At 33.2% G+C, this 17,924-nt stretch overlaps 1 protein-coding gene and 2 non-coding genes across 6 annotated transcripts in view; 1 reads left to right on the forward strand and 2 right to left on the reverse strand.

Moving 5' to 3' along the window:
- Positions 1 to 2,543: 2,543 nt before the first annotated feature.
- Positions 2,544 to 17,924, reverse strand: part of LOC133172014 (E3 ubiquitin-protein ligase Su(dx)-like) — a 35,745-nt gene continuing 20,364 nt past the window's right edge. For 2 of the 4 annotated variants that reach the window (XR_009718898.1, XR_009718896.1), the window contains 15 exons: positions 16,950 to 17,112; positions 16,754 to 16,849; positions 16,342 to 16,574; positions 15,915 to 15,999; positions 15,233 to 15,361; positions 10,753 to 10,906; positions 9,225 to 9,313; positions 8,615 to 8,774; positions 8,233 to 8,366; positions 7,168 to 7,308; positions 6,199 to 6,319; positions 5,646 to 5,750; positions 5,160 to 5,256; positions 4,320 to 4,864; positions 2,544 to 4,283 (listed from right to left, as the gene is read on the reverse strand). Coding sequence is in view for 1 of the 4 variants with exons in the window: in XM_061306817.1 (XP_061162801.1) it covers positions 4,692 to 4,864; positions 5,160 to 5,256; positions 5,646 to 5,750; positions 6,199 to 6,319; positions 7,168 to 7,308; positions 8,233 to 8,366; positions 8,615 to 8,774; positions 9,225 to 9,313; positions 10,753 to 10,906; positions 15,233 to 15,361; positions 15,915 to 15,999; positions 16,342 to 16,574; positions 16,754 to 16,849; positions 16,950 to 17,112 (1,880 nt within the window). In the remaining 3 variants the exon portion in view is untranslated. Of the gene's footprint in view, positions 4,865 to 5,159; positions 5,257 to 5,645; positions 5,751 to 6,198; positions 6,320 to 7,167; positions 7,309 to 8,232; positions 8,367 to 8,614; positions 8,775 to 9,224; positions 9,314 to 10,752; positions 10,907 to 15,232; positions 15,362 to 15,914; positions 16,000 to 16,341; positions 16,575 to 16,753; positions 16,850 to 16,949; positions 17,113 to 17,924 lie in introns of all 4 variants that reach the window. The other 2 variants (XR_009718897.1, XM_061306817.1) reach the window with 2 other exon arrangements.
- On the reverse strand, positions 11,480 to 11,552 carry Trnat-cgu (transfer RNA threonine (anticodon CGU)). Its single transcript has one exon. It is a non-coding gene; the product is annotated as a tRNA-Thr (tRNA).
- On the forward strand, positions 11,854 to 11,926 carry Trnat-ugu (transfer RNA threonine (anticodon UGU)). Its single transcript has one exon. It is a non-coding gene; the product is annotated as a tRNA-Thr (tRNA).

Below are 17,924 nucleotides of genomic sequence, written 5' to 3' on the forward strand. Positions count from 1 at the left end.
TTTTGACAATTATAGAGTGGGTATTTTGTCAACTTTCATGTGGAGAAATGATTTGTCCAATTTTAAAAGAAATATGAAGTCCCATTCATTAAATAGCAAATTGACAAATCACTTTCCTGGGATATTTTTAGGGGAATTTGATCCTTGTTTTTATATTACATACGCAACTCAAGAGGAGAAGTGGAGTGAGACATTGGTGGAACAGAACATCTGTGTACTTCTAAGACTAAACTCTGAAGAAGGAAAAACTGAAAAAAAAAGCAGCAATACATAGACCCCCTTTAAAATTCCTCATTCATTTGTTTTATATGTCATTGTTACATGCAGATTTTTCTTTAATGCATTTCATGTTATTAAATACTGATGACAAAATAAACCAAAAAAAAAAACATGTTAATAAAAATCATTAAAATTAAACTGGTGTTCTGTTGTTTATTATATGAATGGCAGTTTGGTAAAGTTATATGATTGGTTCAATTTAATATTCTAGGATGGTGGTGGTAACTCTCTTTTTAAGATAAATCCGGAATATAGAGAAATGCTGTACATTGTAATAAAAAAAAAAAAAGGCATACATTTTACACAAATATCTGTGTTGTTCATTGGTATGTAGGAAAGGTTTGACAATTTTTAGCTCATTTATAGCAGACCTTAATCTTTTCTTAATCCCTTGTGTCTCATCATCCAGACTAAATGAGAATTAAGATTTGCGGTCAATCTGTCTATTAACACCCTCAGTCACCTGTGTTACATCTCTTGGTGCCATATGAGGTCAACTTGATTGATATTTTTAAATTTTTCTATTCACAATTTAGTAAAACAGTTGCAATGAACAATCTGATAAAATGATGGAAATTTTCTTGTTGGGAAAAAATACTCAATTCTTTGTCCTAAGTTTTTGCGAAGCGCTGACAAAAAAAAACAAGATGTGTTTATGAAACACTGATGTCCCCGTATGGCAGCTTATGGTGAAGGTTAAAGTTTCTCAAATGCAAGTCCAACTCCAAGGTCAAGAGATAAAAAATGTTGTAACCCTAAGAAAGGACCTGTGTCAATGGATATTCCTGGTAAATATGAAAGTCCAAGCACCAACCATTCAAAAGTTACGGTCAAGGTTTATATTTTCTAAAAGGGAGTCAAACTCCATGGTCAAGGGGTCAAAATTAATAGGTGCAGGTGAATTTCATAAGAAATGCACATGCAAAATATAAAAGCCCTAGCACCAACTGTTCAAAAGTTTGGTGAAGGTTAAAGTTTTTCAAAAGTAGGCAAACTCTAAGTTCAAGGTTGACATTGTTGAAATCCCAATGAAGGTCTTGTCACAAGGAATATACCTGTGAAATTTCAAAGTCCTTGTACCTACTGTTCAAAAGTTATGGCCAAGGTTAAATTTTTTTAAAAGTGGGTCAAACTCTAAAGTCAAGGTCAAAAATATTGACACACATGGTAAGGTCTTGTCACAATGAATACACGTGAAATATAAGAGTCCCAGCACCAACAGTTCAAAAGTGGTTGTCAAGGTTAAAGTAGGGTAAATTTTTGCAAGTGGGTCAAACTCCAAGGTCAAGAGGTCAAATATGTTGGTACCCAAAGGAAGGTCTTGTCACAAGGAATACACATGTGAAATATGAAAGCCATAGCTCCAACCAATCAAAAGTTATGGACAAGGTTAAAGTTTTTGCAGACAGACAGACAGCTAGATGGATGGACAGGGCAAGAACTATGCCCCTGCTGATTCCTCGATTATGGGGGCATAAAAAAACTGCTGGTGTTCCCTACATTTAAAGCATAGTCTTGATCATTGAAGGGTCCCTACATGAGTTTACTGTCTTGCATTTCTAATCAGGTGGTTCAAACTAACTATCAAAGCTGATAACCATGGTCCATATATCCCAAGCCACTACATTCCTCCCTCCTTGTCTTCCCGCTGGAAGACACATAACCCAGGTTCTTTAGTTTATGTCAGGACTCCTAGAAGACACACAACGTGGATTTTAGCTCATGTAAGGACTTTCACAAACAAGTCCAGGGGCACCAAAATATTTAAGGGGAAAATTTGTGGCTGGACCACATATCAGTCCAGGTCCCTGGCACTCTAACCACTAGCTATCCCAGCCAATATCCATATAACCCAAATCATTATAATATCTTTAATTAATCATCAAAAAAATTCAGATCCAAAGCTAGAATGTGGCCTTGGAATATCTATACTTCACATCGAGGTTAGATTTTTTTAAAAATCTGCTTAGGAATGGAACTGCTTTGAACACTTTAACCATCCAGAAAATATAGATGATGCATCAAGCAGATCTGGGAGAATGTATCCATGGTACATCATTCATGCTAGTACACAGAATAGTACTAGTACCTTTGTTTGCAAGGGCTTCTTTCTCTTGCTGATACAATATATATGTCATATATATTCATTTACTCTTGAATTCCCCATCCACTCAGAAAATTCAGACAGAGCAAGTTTTCTTATCAGTACACATATATCCAGGATTTGTTATATTTTCTCTATACACAAAAAACAACAGCAACAGTAGATTTCGTTATTTTATATGACTGACCTTCTGCTGATAACAATTTTTCCTATCGTTTTAATCAATATTTTACATATCATAAAAACAATACATGTTAGAATGATAGAAGGTCAAAATGTTGGGAAATCAGAAGAAAGCAAACACACGCTGTATTCAGAGAAAGATTATTGATATATCTGTATATGTACTATCAATATTCACTGTGACTATATGCTCAAATACACAAACAAGTTCAACAAGAAAGATCACTCTTCCAACAATAAACTGATGTGTATTTTCTCAGTGTTAATATGGAGATGTTTTGTGCCTTGGTAACAACGTCTGTAATAAATAATGGAATACATTTTTACATCAACTCATTCAAAGAAAATGGACAATATTGCATTACAAATAATAACAGGTCACAACAAATTTTAATGCAATTGCAACAAGATCGGAACACATCCATGCTTAGACAAAAAAACCAAAACAAAAAAAAAACCAAATTGTAAGGGTATGTGGTCCTATGATTCTCTGGCTACTGTAGATGGATATGTATCATATAACATGACATACAACTTTATATAATGCTAATATTTTAAATATGTCTCTGTAGGATTTTGAAATTTAATTCGTAAATTCATCTTCAACAAAAATCATTTTTTATTCCAAGGAAGACTTACAATGCATGTTTCAAGCCGATTGCAATGAGATAAATAATTTATTACACTGGGAGGGGAGGTGTGAGAGAATACACAACATATAACTTGTATCTTGCATTATCTTGGAGTACCAAGGGTAGATAACTTGTCTTTCTAATTTTAACTTAAACTGCAAATCATATCAATCTTAATACAAAATAAATATGTGTGACATTTATGGCAAAATATCATCAACATTAATTTTAACAGTTCTTTATCATACTTAAGGCTAACACAATTTAAGTTGAGGCAGCAGGCACAATGCCTCCTCTATCAGCCCTCTCCTGTTACTGGAATGAGTGTGCCAGATACACTTCATGATTCCTTCTTTTAATGGGACAAAGCTTCTTAAGAATGCCTAAAAACAGATACCCAGACACCACATGCAGAAATACTGAAAAAGTTAACATGTTCCGTCATACACTAATCCGTATTTACTGTGGATTTAAACTGAACAAATCATAACAAAAAGAATTCAGCTATCCATGATCTTAAGGATTCTATCACTAAATTTCTGCTTTTCTTGAGAACACAGACCTAGGAATATGCTAGACCACTGTCAAACTTTTTTTTGTACATTTTTTCTTGAAAGTAAGCAAAAAAATAATTTTGTTATATAAAGACCATCTGTATGGTTTCTGACCTATCACAGTCAATAATTTGGAACATTTATAAAATGCTCCATTTGCAAATAAAAAGGTCTAAGGAAAATCCCAGACAATAAACAAAACTAAGCTAAGACTTCCTCCTCAGACATTAATATTCCCCCTTCCAAAGGCCTGGGATCCAAGTCACACACAGAACACATGCATCCATGATTAACAATGTTTTATAAATGACTCACAGTCAACTACATGCCATATATATTCATGGTTTCTTATAAACCCTAAAAAAAATACCGGTAAGATTTTTATCAATTTTAAAAAAAATGACTGCAATACTGTAGATTCCTTTTCGTCAAAAGCAGAAAATTTATTCTTGTATATTTCATGAGAAGTGAATTGAATTTTGGTTTTACTTAAATTATCTCTATCATAAATCATTGCCCTGTGTTTCTTTACTTAAGTTAACTCTATCATATATCATAAATTCTTACAATTTAACATAGATAAACAATCTTAACTCAAGTAAATGAAGAGTCTTTCAGGAATCTACAGCATAATAATTACATAAAAACAAAGTATATTCACTTTAACTCACTACAAAAAAAACCTACACTTCTCATTGAAACAGAATTTTTCCAGCAATAAAAATTAAAATCAAATGAAATACATGTATTACTAAAAATCATTATTTTAGCAAAAGAAATGAAAAATTTCCACAACAAATAACCATTCAAAAAATAATGTCAAGGACAGAAATGGGAAAAAGGGGATCACAGATCATCTTAAAATTCTCCATCATTGTGATCGATGGTCCTTAAGGTCCAGGTATAATCTGAAAGACTGTCTCCATATTTAAATCATGTCTATTCCTGTCCAAAGCCTTCAGTCTCTTCAATGGCCATTGTTAATTTTTCAAATAATTGTTCATAACTTCTATAAGGAGGTAAGTCTAGTCTGTTAAAGCATGTGTGACTCCTAGGTAACCAGGTTTCCTTGCCAACCTTCTCTATACAGAATCTCTGTGGTCCATTACTCCCTGAAAAACAATTAGAACCTCTAGTTAGATATCCACTTACACTCTCTGTTTGTAGGACACAGATTCTGGTACTCATTTATGAAAACTTACATTCTTGTCTTAAAAAGTGAAAAGTACTGTATGTTTCAAATATGGTATCACAAGGGAAATAATGTGTTGTGTAATATGTGACAGAGGAAATTTGAAAAGAAACAGAGGTGATGATATTGGGGAATCAATGTATTTTTTTAATTCTTTAAACATTTGAAAAAATCTCTTTTGATAAAGTAAGAGCATGAAGTTGAAAGCTGATTACCCATTAGTTCTGCAAAGCCTCCAACAGGTAGTCGACACGTTCCTGTGACAAACTGCAGTAAACGAATCTTCTTCTCATTGTCAATATCCCTTACAAACTGAAATTTAAAGAGAAAACATTGTAGCATTTTAAGAACCAAATATGGCCCTCATTTAATATGATAATTTTTCATTAAAAACCCCATTAAAATCTAGCATTGAATATATACCAAATCATGCAAAAACAGTTAAAGAAGGGTGAAAATTAGCACAGTTTCCAAATTTCCTAGAATTTTCATCAAATATTTGATACTTTTAACCAAGAAATAATTGCCTAGTTCCGACAGCCAAGTATGAAAAGATTTTTTTAAAAATACATCACCAAAGACTTCTACAATACATATGGACATGAAATAAATCCCATCTCAAAACAAGATGTTTTTGTAAAATATCCCATTGGTAACAAACTATCAGGTCCACCCCTTTGGATCCACCAGTGAATTCTTACCTTCCAGAACCAGACAACCTGTTTGGAGTTTCTTTGGTAATGCCTGTATATTGTGTTCCTTTCCCAGTCATCAACATCTATCTCCTGCATACCACACAGCATCAACTAACAAAGCAAACACAACTCTGTTAAGGGGAGTCAACTCCAACTATATTCTGTGAAGACTTTTACCACAATACAAAGTTTTCAACTTTAATATACACATCAATGGGCATTTTCTCAATCCAAAATCAAATTTTAAAAGAATAATTTATTCACATTTTATGAACCAGAACAAAGCTGTAAAGTTCAAATCATTGATAACTTGCATCATTATTTAAAGAACACAATCGAAATGAGTTTGAGAGAAGTTATTTAACACAAGAATTTTTGAAGAAAAATTAAGAAACAGTCTGTTCAGTTTCATTTCTTAAAATTAATAACATGAAGTATCAATAAAATGTGTAAAAATAGAAGTTAGGCAACCTGCACTCCACAACAGTCAGCTATGTGTTATTGTGATCCTTGTAAAATCTGTTCTGTTTCTTATGCATAGAAAATTAAGCTAACATACCTCCAGCTCTCTCTCATCAAAGTACTGTAGCCACTGTAAGGGCACCACCTCACTGAAGCCATCCAAGAATGCCTTGCTCTGCTCCTCCACCCCACGAGAGAAGCGCCAATTCGTCATCAAGCTACCAACACAAAGTAAAACATTGATTTTCACACAGTCAAAACAGAGTACAGTCAAAGCTGTATTAAGGGACATTCAGTATTAAGGGAAATTCTAATATGGTCACATATGACAGGTAGTCTATTAAAGCAGGGAATCATATCCATGAATAAATAAATATAAATGCAGGTACTTGTTTTCCTGTTTCCTGTCCTTAATCATAGTTTTGAATGTATTAACTCTTCTTGATAAGTAAAACACATTCCATAATTATTTGTACAAATTAATACTTATTCCTAACTGCATCAGGAGTGATTTTTTTCAAAGAAAATCAAAATACATGTAATAGATAATCAAAACACTACAATTATCATTAAGAAAAATCAAGGTTTTTTTATGCACAAACATACACTACTCTAAATCATATTTCGGAGTTGATCTACAGTTACTTTTAATATGCTTCTTATATTTATAAGTTTCTATGTGATACCAAATTACACTGTGAAATATTCCTTTTATGTGTACTGTTTTGCCAACTGGGAGGAGAGGTAAAAGTAAGCATTCTATTTTTTTGTTACTAAAATCAGCCCTGAAAGTCACTAAATTCAGGGACTTAAACTGCTTTAGGACAGAAAAATGATGACCGTTTGTCAATTTAAACAGGGAGCTGCTGAATGCAGGTAAAATATAATGAAAATTTCTCAGGAGGAAATTTAATGGTTGCATATGACAGGAAGTCGCTAAATACAAGTGGCTTCTATGACAGGTTTGACTGTACAATTTTCTGACCAACTCCAATATTTCTTATAATACCATCCTCAATCTACATGGCTGACAACATAAATCATAAGGTGACAATATTCCTCTTACTCTATATATTCCTCTTTGTTTTCCTCCGTGACTTTGATGTCAGAACCCCCCTCTTTCAGATCGTGTTGTTCTACTTTACCCAAGATCTCAAAGTCAGCAGTAAAGTACAACTCAAGTCCACATTCCTCGATGTCATTATCCCTGGAATCAAAATTACAGCCTGTTACATAAATAATACAGACAGTTAGAATATTAAGTCACATTCAGTACATTCTCAAACGGCTTTCCTATTCTATTGTCCTCTGCTTTCCCTAAAAAATGGGGGATATTAATTTGACTGTCCATTCATCTGTATGTCTGTCAGTCCATCTGTAATGTCTTAGTTTCCAGATGATATCTCTGAAATATCTTTAGCTTTTGCAATGAAATTTTATATCATAACTCCCTAATGTCTGACATATTGCATAAAATGGTTTGAGGTGATAACTTTTCTTTTAGCTTTTGCAATGAAAATTAGGTGTTAACTTCTCTTTTAGCTTTAGCAATGAAAATTTAGGTGATGACTCTTACAAAAGACATTTATCTTGAGGCCAGAAAGTTAAAATGAAATGGTTCATATCAATATAGTCTCTCTCATAAACACAAACCCTGCTGATTTTGAGGTGAAGGTCAAAGGTAAATGTCACAAACATTTTTTGCTACAATTTGTTTTTATTATCTCTCATAAACTTTTGTCCTTATGCGAGGACATAAATTCCCTGATTTAGCTTATTACTTAATGAATATATGCAAGCATTGTGAGTATTCTATCAAGGTACTCAAAACAGACAAGTAAATGAATTGCCTTACAACAAGTTATTTCAGCAATCGGCAAATTTAATGATTTTATCCTAAAAATTATTAGCTTAATTAATTTGTTAGCGATCTTGAGGATAACTTTTCATTTTCATGGACAATATGTGACTGAATTAGTGACATTTATTTTTAGCATTGTCAAGACTCTCGCTAATAATGCCAAAATTAGATGGTTGCTAAAAATTCGTTTTAAACAGTATATATCTGAATTGCCAAGCAGTGGAGAAGATGAGAAATATTAAGAGAGTAGCAGTATAATATATACCATACCTTATCCATACTAAAGAGTTGTAAAACTCGGGGTCTATCGTTTCTATATCCTTAAGATATAATTTTTTGCTTAACATTCTCTTGTAGAAGGGTAGTGTAAACCCACTGTCTATAAACTTTCCATGATAAAGTGCCTAGAAAACAGAAGATGATTTTTATCATGAAATCCAGTAATTTTTCTTGCTCTCTTACATGAAAAAATCAACATTCTACAGTCCATTGAAGCATAATCTTTTTTTCTCAGCTCTAAAACAATCAGTTTAAGCATTTTTATAAGATCCTTTTTTTTCTTCCTCTAAGAAATACAACTAATGAACAGAAGATTTCTATATAATAAAAATAATCCAGTAAAAGTCTGAAAAGACACAGACAGGGTATTTACCATGGCAATGAACCTGCCGATGAACCTGAAGTATACCAGGTGATCAGGGTTAACACTCGAGGCTGGATTGATCTGTAGACAGTAGTTATTAGTGCTGGCATACTCAAACAGACAGTACATAGGGTTCAGAACATCATGTGACAGGTGGAAAAACCATTCTCTGCAAAACAATACCAGCATTTTAATATCTTTTTATCTCAAAATTAATTAGTCTGAAACATTTTTTCTGCAAGTTCAGGCCTTTCAAAATGTGCCAGTACCTGGTACATTTACACAGCTGTTATCATAAGTGTACTGGCCAAAATATTCCTTGGAAAAAAATTGATAACATTTTAAATTAAAATCACTTACACAAGGTACCTCCTATTTTTGAAAAAAAGTACTGCCTGTTTCTAAACTTTTTGAAAGCCTCGAAGTCTCAGCTTATTTTAGCTATTAAACTCAGCAAGTAATTTATATCAATGTCATACTACGAATGGACATAAATTGTGATTGTAATTAACTTAAGTTTATCAATAATCTTTAAAGAAAACCTATGAAATTTGTTTAAAAGAGAGGTTATACAGTGCATTAGAGGACCCACAAATAGGAGTCCCTATATCTAGCTTACCTTGCCACGCCACCATAATCTAAGCCCTCCTCTCCCTTAAATATAATGTATAGTCTCCTCCTCAAATCAAAAGGCTGTAGTCTCATTATCTGCCAACACAAGATCTCAGTTATTGTTTATAGCTACCCATCAATTCTAGAGTACACACGAGGGTTGTCCCAAAATTCCATAGACAAGCATGGTTTTGTAGGAACCCGATGTCATACATTAATGAAACTTTGTACATACATAAAACTAATAATATCCCATACATTTATGGACAAATATTGACCAGTTACACATTTAAACCCTATTTAAATACAATATTTCAGTGTCTGGTGCAAGAAGGCGGCGCAGTACCCATAAATTGCAATTAAAAATCGATATATGATATTTAAAATTTTACGAAAAGGTAGTTAATACAAAGAATTATGAAAATAGAAATAAAAATTATTGATATTGCATTGATAACTACCTCTCCTCCAATTCTGTGGCATATGACTTGATTAATATGAATTTTATAACATTTTAAATGCACCGGTTTAAAATCTGACTTGTTGAAAAATGGCGGTTGCGATGAAAACGGTGGCACACTAGACTCTGATCAAATGTTCTAACTTGGATTCACTCCTACAGAAATGCAGAAGTTATAAATGTCTGGTACGCATAGAAATGTATTCCGGTCCTTATTATATCAAAATTGTCCAAGTATGTGAAAAAGCTAAACTTAATAAGAAACAAGCCGAAGAGAGGGGCAAGAAATCGTTGTCAAAGTGACATTTTTGCAACTCCATTTGCGAAGACATAGGGGAAAAACCCTTAGAGACATGGGGCTTTTAAAATCATTATTATTGGATACATATGCATGTACATACTTTGTTTGTATTTTCTAATGTTAATTTATATCATAGCAATTATGATATTTTTCATTTATTTCTACAATCTTTATATTGAAGTAAAGGACTTGATTCTTGTAATAAGTATATCCACCCCAGTCAAAATTGGTGACGTTAAGTGTATCTTTTTTGACGTCGGAGATTGCTCTGGGTGTTAAGGAATGGAAATACTGAAATTGTAATATCTCAAATTGTTTTCAAACAATCGTGTTAAAACTTCGTAATTTACCAACCAATAACATACTTCATCCACCAAGAAAATTTTACAAAGATACGTTCATTTTTGTAAAAAATATGGGCTCAGTCTACGGAATTTTGGGACAACCAGGTTACAACCCTCGTACTTCTGTAAGCAATTAGTTTACTCAGCAGTGCAAAAAGCAGATTTTTTTTTTTTTTCAAATGCAAAGACATGAATACAAGAACTTGCTTCAACTAACATCTGGTAATATTTTATTTTGTAAACTTTCTACCATCTGGATAAATGTGTTGCATACTCAGAGAACTATATACAGGAAGCATATAGAGATAACTGACATTTCCTGTGTTTGTTCCTGGAGCTAATGATGTACTGGATGTAACTTTCAGAAACAGAATTTTATAACACTTTTAATGTATAATTGCTATGAGAGATATCATCATGTCTAAGATACCTGCTGAAATGAATCTTCAAATAGATTATCCCTGGACACTGTGATTTTGACATGGCCTGGGAGAGCGTTGGAGGTACACAGGTATCGGAACTGTCCAAGCTTCCATCGGAAACTTCTCTCATACTGTAAAGGCACTCCATAGGCTCCCTTAGGTCTGGAATTATTAAACATATAAAGTCAGGTCCAGGTAATTTCTACACATTCTGATTGACAAAGGAAATTGGGGATGTTCTTAGAAAATCAACTGAATCTCTTGTCAGTTTATCAGTTAACATAAACGAACTGCACAGCCTCCCCACATTCATTAACTAACTCATATGCTTAATTTTCATAATCACTGATTTAATGGTGCAGTACAATCAATGACCTTGTCAAAGATAATTTAATCCATCTGCTACTATTTCTCTTAGGCTTGCTCAAGTCTCCATGTTTTAGTTCTCTCTTTTCATACTTTTTATCTATGTTTGATAATATTTAACTATGACAGAGAGCAGAGGACAACAAGACAAAATGAACAAAGAATTATTTAATTAATTTAAAAAAAAACATAGAGACTTGAGCAAGTCTATATTTCTCCCAACAACTGACAAAAGAAAGGCTACACTTCACTGAACAAATACAGGGCATTGTTATTTATTTTCCATCAATTCTGGATAATTCCCTGAAATATTATGTTATAATAAATGCCCAAAATGAAAATAATAAAAAAAAAATGAAAAATAAGTTCTGCCCCCAGTGAGAGTCGAACTCACGACCCCTGGTTTACGAGACCAGTGCTCTAACCACTGAGCTATAGGGGCACTTCAACTCTCCCACAAGTAATTCCTGTATAGACTACTAGGCAGCCAATTATCAGCTGGTTTGCCTTTAATACCTGTGTTCAGGAGTGTATATAAATATAAGTTCACAGTATTCATACAGGTAAAGGTAAATCTCTTATCACAATAGTGGCTAAAAATAGCCTATGGCATGACTGCTATACAATGGGCTCTTGTTAAGGCATAGTGAGGCAATGAATCATATACACCATTTAATCAATACAGCGAACAAACAGTCAGTCGTAGCTTGAAAGGCGGATTACTGTATACCGTCTACATGTAAGCCTCCATAGCTCAGTGGTTAGAGCACTGGTCTTGTAAACCAGGGGTCGTGAGTTCGATCCTCACTGGGGGCTGCATAACCAAACAAATATTTTTTTCCCCCCTGTTTTGGTAAATTACATAACTTACTAATAAATGAAGTAAAAGTATTTCTGTCATACGAGACAAAAAAATCATCCCTCTTAACAAGAATGACTTGAAATATTTTTGTCCAACTCAAACTATGTCATTTTCTATACATGTTACGAGTTTTTGTTTTTATTTCCTGAATGAAATTGCAGTAATAAATTTCAAGCTGATAGAACTTCTACACTTAAATTAGTTGAAACATTTCCTTGGTAGTTATTATTTTTAAGTGTTAGAATTTGTTCTGTATCCAAAAGTTATTAGATTTCTTTTTTTCACATCAACATAAACTGTGTCTATTAAGTTTCCTAGTATTTACCTCTAAATATTTTATAATTTTTCTGTAACCACAAGACATTCCACTCTGAATTAAAATGTTATTAATGGGAAGATTAAGAGATCTAACCCTAAATCCTCATCAAAAAGATCTCTCCCATGTGTTCATTCACTTAATATAAATTAATCTTTTCTGATTGGAAGTTACCTCCTTTATGTCTCATTTATGTTTTTCATCAAAGTTACCCCCCTTTACACAATATGGCCATTTTCCCTCTTCAATTTTTGGAAACAGTGTTTTTATCTTTTTTGAATTTCATTACAGCAAATGACAATTCAAAACAAATCAATGAATTTTGTTTTTCAATATTATCAAAAATAATTTTGCATGTACGGATGAATTTAAAAAGTTTAAATTTTCCCTCATTCCACATTTACTGCATTGTTAGGAGGATCATTTACACGTGTGAACTCAGCAGAGAGTGGGAGGAAATTCCTGATGTCAGATTGTAAATAGGAAAAGTTAAAGTGTCATATAATACAGCATTGTTTCCCATTACATGTAACATGATTGTAATCCAGGAGTATAATATAGTAATAATATGTTTACATGTAAGAAGTACACATTGTCAATATAGCTATAACTTACATTTTGGGTATGATATCAACTTACACAACTATTTTCAGCAATGAAAGATATTAGCCTACAGAACGTATGTTGTAACATCATAAAGCAAAACCTTTATCATCTTTTTACTGGTTTGGAAACAAACTGAGGACAAATTGTTCCATAAGTCTAATGACCTTTATGTAACTTAAAGTTCATCAGAGTCAAAAATATGCAATAGTTATACAACAACAACAACAGAATCTTAAGGTTCTCTGGCCACATCATCTGAGAAAAAGCTGCCACATTTCATGTTTTTAACTGGATTATTTTCAAGGAGAAAGTTGCTTTCTGGATAACTTTTTTTTTCCCCTATTCCCAAAATTTATAGTAATCAATGAGTTGCTATGATAAAAAAGCAAAGGAAAAAAAAAGCCACATAAGAAAACTTTTTAAAAAAAAATAATTCTTAGATATCCATTAATAGATTTAATACTCTATGTACTCACATGCAAGTCAGATTTTAGGGAGTTAAAATTTTTGACAAAAACTGTTTGTCCACCTTATAAACAAGTGCTAGATACATCATTTTTTCAGGAAGAGGAAGATGAAATTTCATAATTTTGTAAAAACCCCACTGCTAATTGCTTATACAGGTGTGAACTTAAATCATCAGATTTTTTAACGCAGAAAATAAGTGTTTTCAAATAAAAATGATCTTATTTTTGCTTAAATTATTGATAAAATATCATAAACGATAGATGTCATATTCCAGAACATACTTTTAAACACATGTAAAAACAATAGAATACCGATCTAAAACTGGCAACAGATTCTGGCAACATACCATTCTGACTTATAAGCGGGTCAATGGTAAATTCCTCCAAAATATACATTGGGACTGTATCATGATACATGTTGCGAAACTTCACATAATCATTTATATAATTTGTGTCTCTTTTCTGAGGTGGGAGGTTCTCCATCATAATGTGAAAGGATAAAAGGTGCAGATTATCTCTTCAGTTCACAAATACATTATGAAACATTTTAGTTAATAAGTTCTGAACACAATAAAAGCAGCATAATTAAATAAAGAAAATCACTTTTATGAGGTCGAACTAAAAAGAAATAGCACATATTGTTTAAATTGTTATATATTGTGATACACAGGTATACAATTTTTGTACAGTACAGTACATTTTTTATTTGTGCATTGTGATATACTGGTATATCAATACACCCTAAAATCTAGTGTTGTAAGTCATCATCAACTGTTTAAGTCAATATATTTTCTCTATAAAATATAGCTATATACAAATTTATATATGTTTTCTATATGAATGGGGTAATTTTTGGAAGAAAAAAAATTATATAAAAGCACACACAGTTCCCTATTTCATTTTAATACAAATATATACCATTGTATCATGATCAACAGTGCCTACTATTAAAGCAGTAGCATCAATTGGAACTGTGCAATATGTGACATATTACTGCCAAGAGCTTAAAATAAATCCATCAGATAATTTATTGCAACAATTAATTTTCCTGACTTAAATATATACTTTCTTAGCAACCTGCAAATTCATAATCATTTTTTTCAAACACATTTGATCAGAAAATCTGCTGACCTTTGACTTAAAAATCAGTGAGTTCATCTACTTGTCAACCTGTGTATGACATTTTATAACTATGAAGCAAAGGATTCTTATAATACATCAAAAATCAACTTTGGTAAATGGACAACTAGATAACTTTTTTACCTGAAGATCAGCACAGGTCATTTATTATTTGGGTAATTTGTGTATAACGCTTGATTAAGATCACATAAAAGGTTCTCAATATATCAGCTAGAAACCATTATTCTGATCAGCTCAAAACTGCAAAGCTACTGTCAGTCACTTAATTTGTGTGAACTTTATTTTCGCATATTTACCCGAGACCTCTGATCACAAAGATCTTGTACATCTAAACATACTCACCCTCTGCTCCGCCCTCCCCAGGGATCTTTTACATTATATATATTCACCCTCTCCTGGGGTCTTGTACATTATATATACACATCCTTTGCCCTGCCCTCCCTTAGGATCTTGTACATTAAATATACTCCCCCTTCCCTCTCTGGATCTTGTACATTACACAGAAAAACAAGGCTATAGCAACACACTTATAATGAATTTATGATTACAGCCAAATGATTATCATTCCCGGTAGTTTTAAAACCGAATGTGAACTGAACAGATATAATAAATTACCTTTATAATGAATCAAAATTGTTGATCTCTGGCACTTTGCTATAAGCATGTTTTACTGTATATACACACCCTTTACCCTGCCCTCTCTTGGGATCTTGTACATTAGATATACTCACCCTTTGCCCTGCCCTCCCCTGGGATCTTGGAATGTTGTTGACTTTGTGTTATGATCTACAAAGTATCTCACACCATCAGCGGTATATCTCATCTCCCAGCCCTCAGGCAACGGGTCCTCCTGTATAATTCTGTGGGGACAAAAACAAAATCATAGTTACTCTAAATGCTCATGGAAAAGTTTGCAAATTAACTACTTCAAGTATAATGAATATTTTTAAATGAATATAAGACAAAATCGTATGATGTCTACTGCATCATTCACTAACACAAGACAAAATGAACGGAACAGCTACATGGGGAAAACAATCCTTGTAACAGAACACAGACAGCTTTGTACATATACAAGCACACCCGTTCCAACATGAACTAATTCCCTTCAATTTCATTGGAGGGGCTTCTGATGGTCATGAAAGGATATTTGAAAACATGTTTGTTTATTGCTGTAGTGACTTCCCTTTGAAAAGTAATGAAATTTTTTTCTGGAAAACATGTATCAACAATGATGGCATGCATTTGCTAGCAATAATTGGGGATACACACTCTCTAGCAACAATTTTTTGATTGTTGGCTACATCACTAATAAACCAGTGCATGACAATGCCCTTTTCTCCACTTTTTTTTTTAAAAAGATATCCTCAAGTCTTTGACACGATAGACAATATGACTTGTCTTTAGACTTACCCTTGTGTCCTGGGATCTTCCCATTGTGTTGTTCTGTTTTTGTGATTCACAAAATAGACACGCCCATTGGGATCTATACGTTTCTCTGCAAAAATAAGAACATATATGTTATTTAGCAAGAACAACTAAACCTTTACACAAGTTAACTCTTTGCAAGTTTCATGTAACAAATGATAGGTATACTAATGGTAAGAGTATTTCATCAAAGGTATATATTTTTTTTTAAATCAATATATATATGTGGAATGAAAAACAAAATTATTATATTAATCTATAAGACAACTGACTGACGGTAACACCACATATTTTTCTATTTCATTTTTTTTTCAATAAAAGATGACATGATGTTCTTTTTTTTAATGGCACATTTTTGAAAAAATAAACACCAATCATAATCAAACTAATACTGCCAATTCATCAAACTCACCCCATCCCTCAGGTAGAGGTCCAAGCGGATCATTATCGGGGGCCGCAGTTGGGGCTTGTGGAAACAGAAACCGGTTCTGTAAGTGTTCCAAAGCAATGTTACGATTATTGCGGTGGTCCTGCCACGCGCTGTAATTGTTTAACATGTCAGTGTTGGGCCTTTGCCACGTTGTAGTTCGTGTGTTGTGATCTACGTAGTAAACACGGCCACGGGGGTCCACGCGTCTCTCCCACCTACAGGAATTATACAAGGATCTCATTCTTATATTGGTTATACAATGTCATTTACAGTGGCAACCAATAATTTTAAAATCAATATACCTATTTACTGTAAAAGTAATTGAAATATTATAATTCCAAATGATTAAATAGTTAGAGGATGAATATTTCATTAAGACATTTTTAGTACTGACCCTGGAGGAAGTGGCTGTGGTCTCTCCCATGTAGTGGTGCGTGTGTTGTGGTCAACATAATAACTACGTCCATGAGCATCAGTTCTCATCTCCCAACTAAATAAAACCAATAAAACCAAGATTTAATTTAACAATAAAGGTATCAGTGATCTGAACATTTTTCATTCCTAAAAAATATTTTGAAAAAGTCTCTTACCCAGCTGGGAGTGGTTCGGTACTAGTGGACTGATTTTGCTGGGCCTGGGTGGGGCTTCCTGCAGGACCCGTATTTCCCTCCTCTGAAGAAGTTGCTCCCGCTGTACCATTTGCTACAGGCACTGACCCATTCTGTTGTGCTACTGGTGTTGTACCTGAAGAACCTAAACATTTTTACAATGATAAAGAATAACTTACAAGCCAGGGTTCGACACTAATGGTAACCCACTAGCAAAGGACAACTGAAAATTGAGGTCTGACTACTAATCAAGTCATCAAACTTATTCTGTGGGCTACTGAAATTTTATATACAAAACACATTCACTTTAAGCAATTGTAAAGATTGATTAAAGGAGGTATAAATTTTGAACTAGTTTTTGAAGTTCAAGGAATAACGTTTGAATTGTCATTGTAAGATAGATGAGTTGTGATTTTTTTTTTAATTGTCCAATGTTATTTTGGTCTAACCTATGAAAAATCTTTATCATATAAGTGTCTGAAACTCCGATGTAAAAACAGACAGAGAATACAAGCAATGCAGTGATATAGATGACAATTATGTACGAAATAACGATAAGGAAAAATGTCTTTAAATACATCTATAAAGCAACATAAAATACATCCAGAATGCAGGATTTGTTTTATTTTTGAAAATTTTGGAAGCGGCCCCCTGTGCCCCCAGCAACAGGAAGGAAAAGCCTCCTCCTGACCTATCCCCCTGTTGCTTTGCAAATTGGCAAGCAGCCAAAGCCTGCTGAACAACTAATTCATGAACAGGGCTAATAGGAATTAAAAACTGCTAGCCCTGTAGTCTACTATGGTTTTAGTGTTGAATCCTGCAAACTATTCTACTTTGAGAAAAATATAGAAAACTGCTGCTTCACAAGATATCTATTTCACTTTCAACCCCTAACAATTCAATCTTTCATAGAAAAGTATTACTGTACCAAATGATAGATGTATTATCTATTCAAAA

Source organism: Saccostrea echinata, unplaced genomic scaffold (assembly GCF_033153115.1).
Source record: "Saccostrea echinata isolate AGI-Se365-2 ecotype Australia unplaced genomic scaffold, CSIRO_AGI_Sech_v1 ptg000054l, whole genome shotgun sequence".
NCBI lineage: Eukaryota > Metazoa > Mollusca > Bivalvia > Ostreida > Ostreidae > Saccostrea > Saccostrea echinata.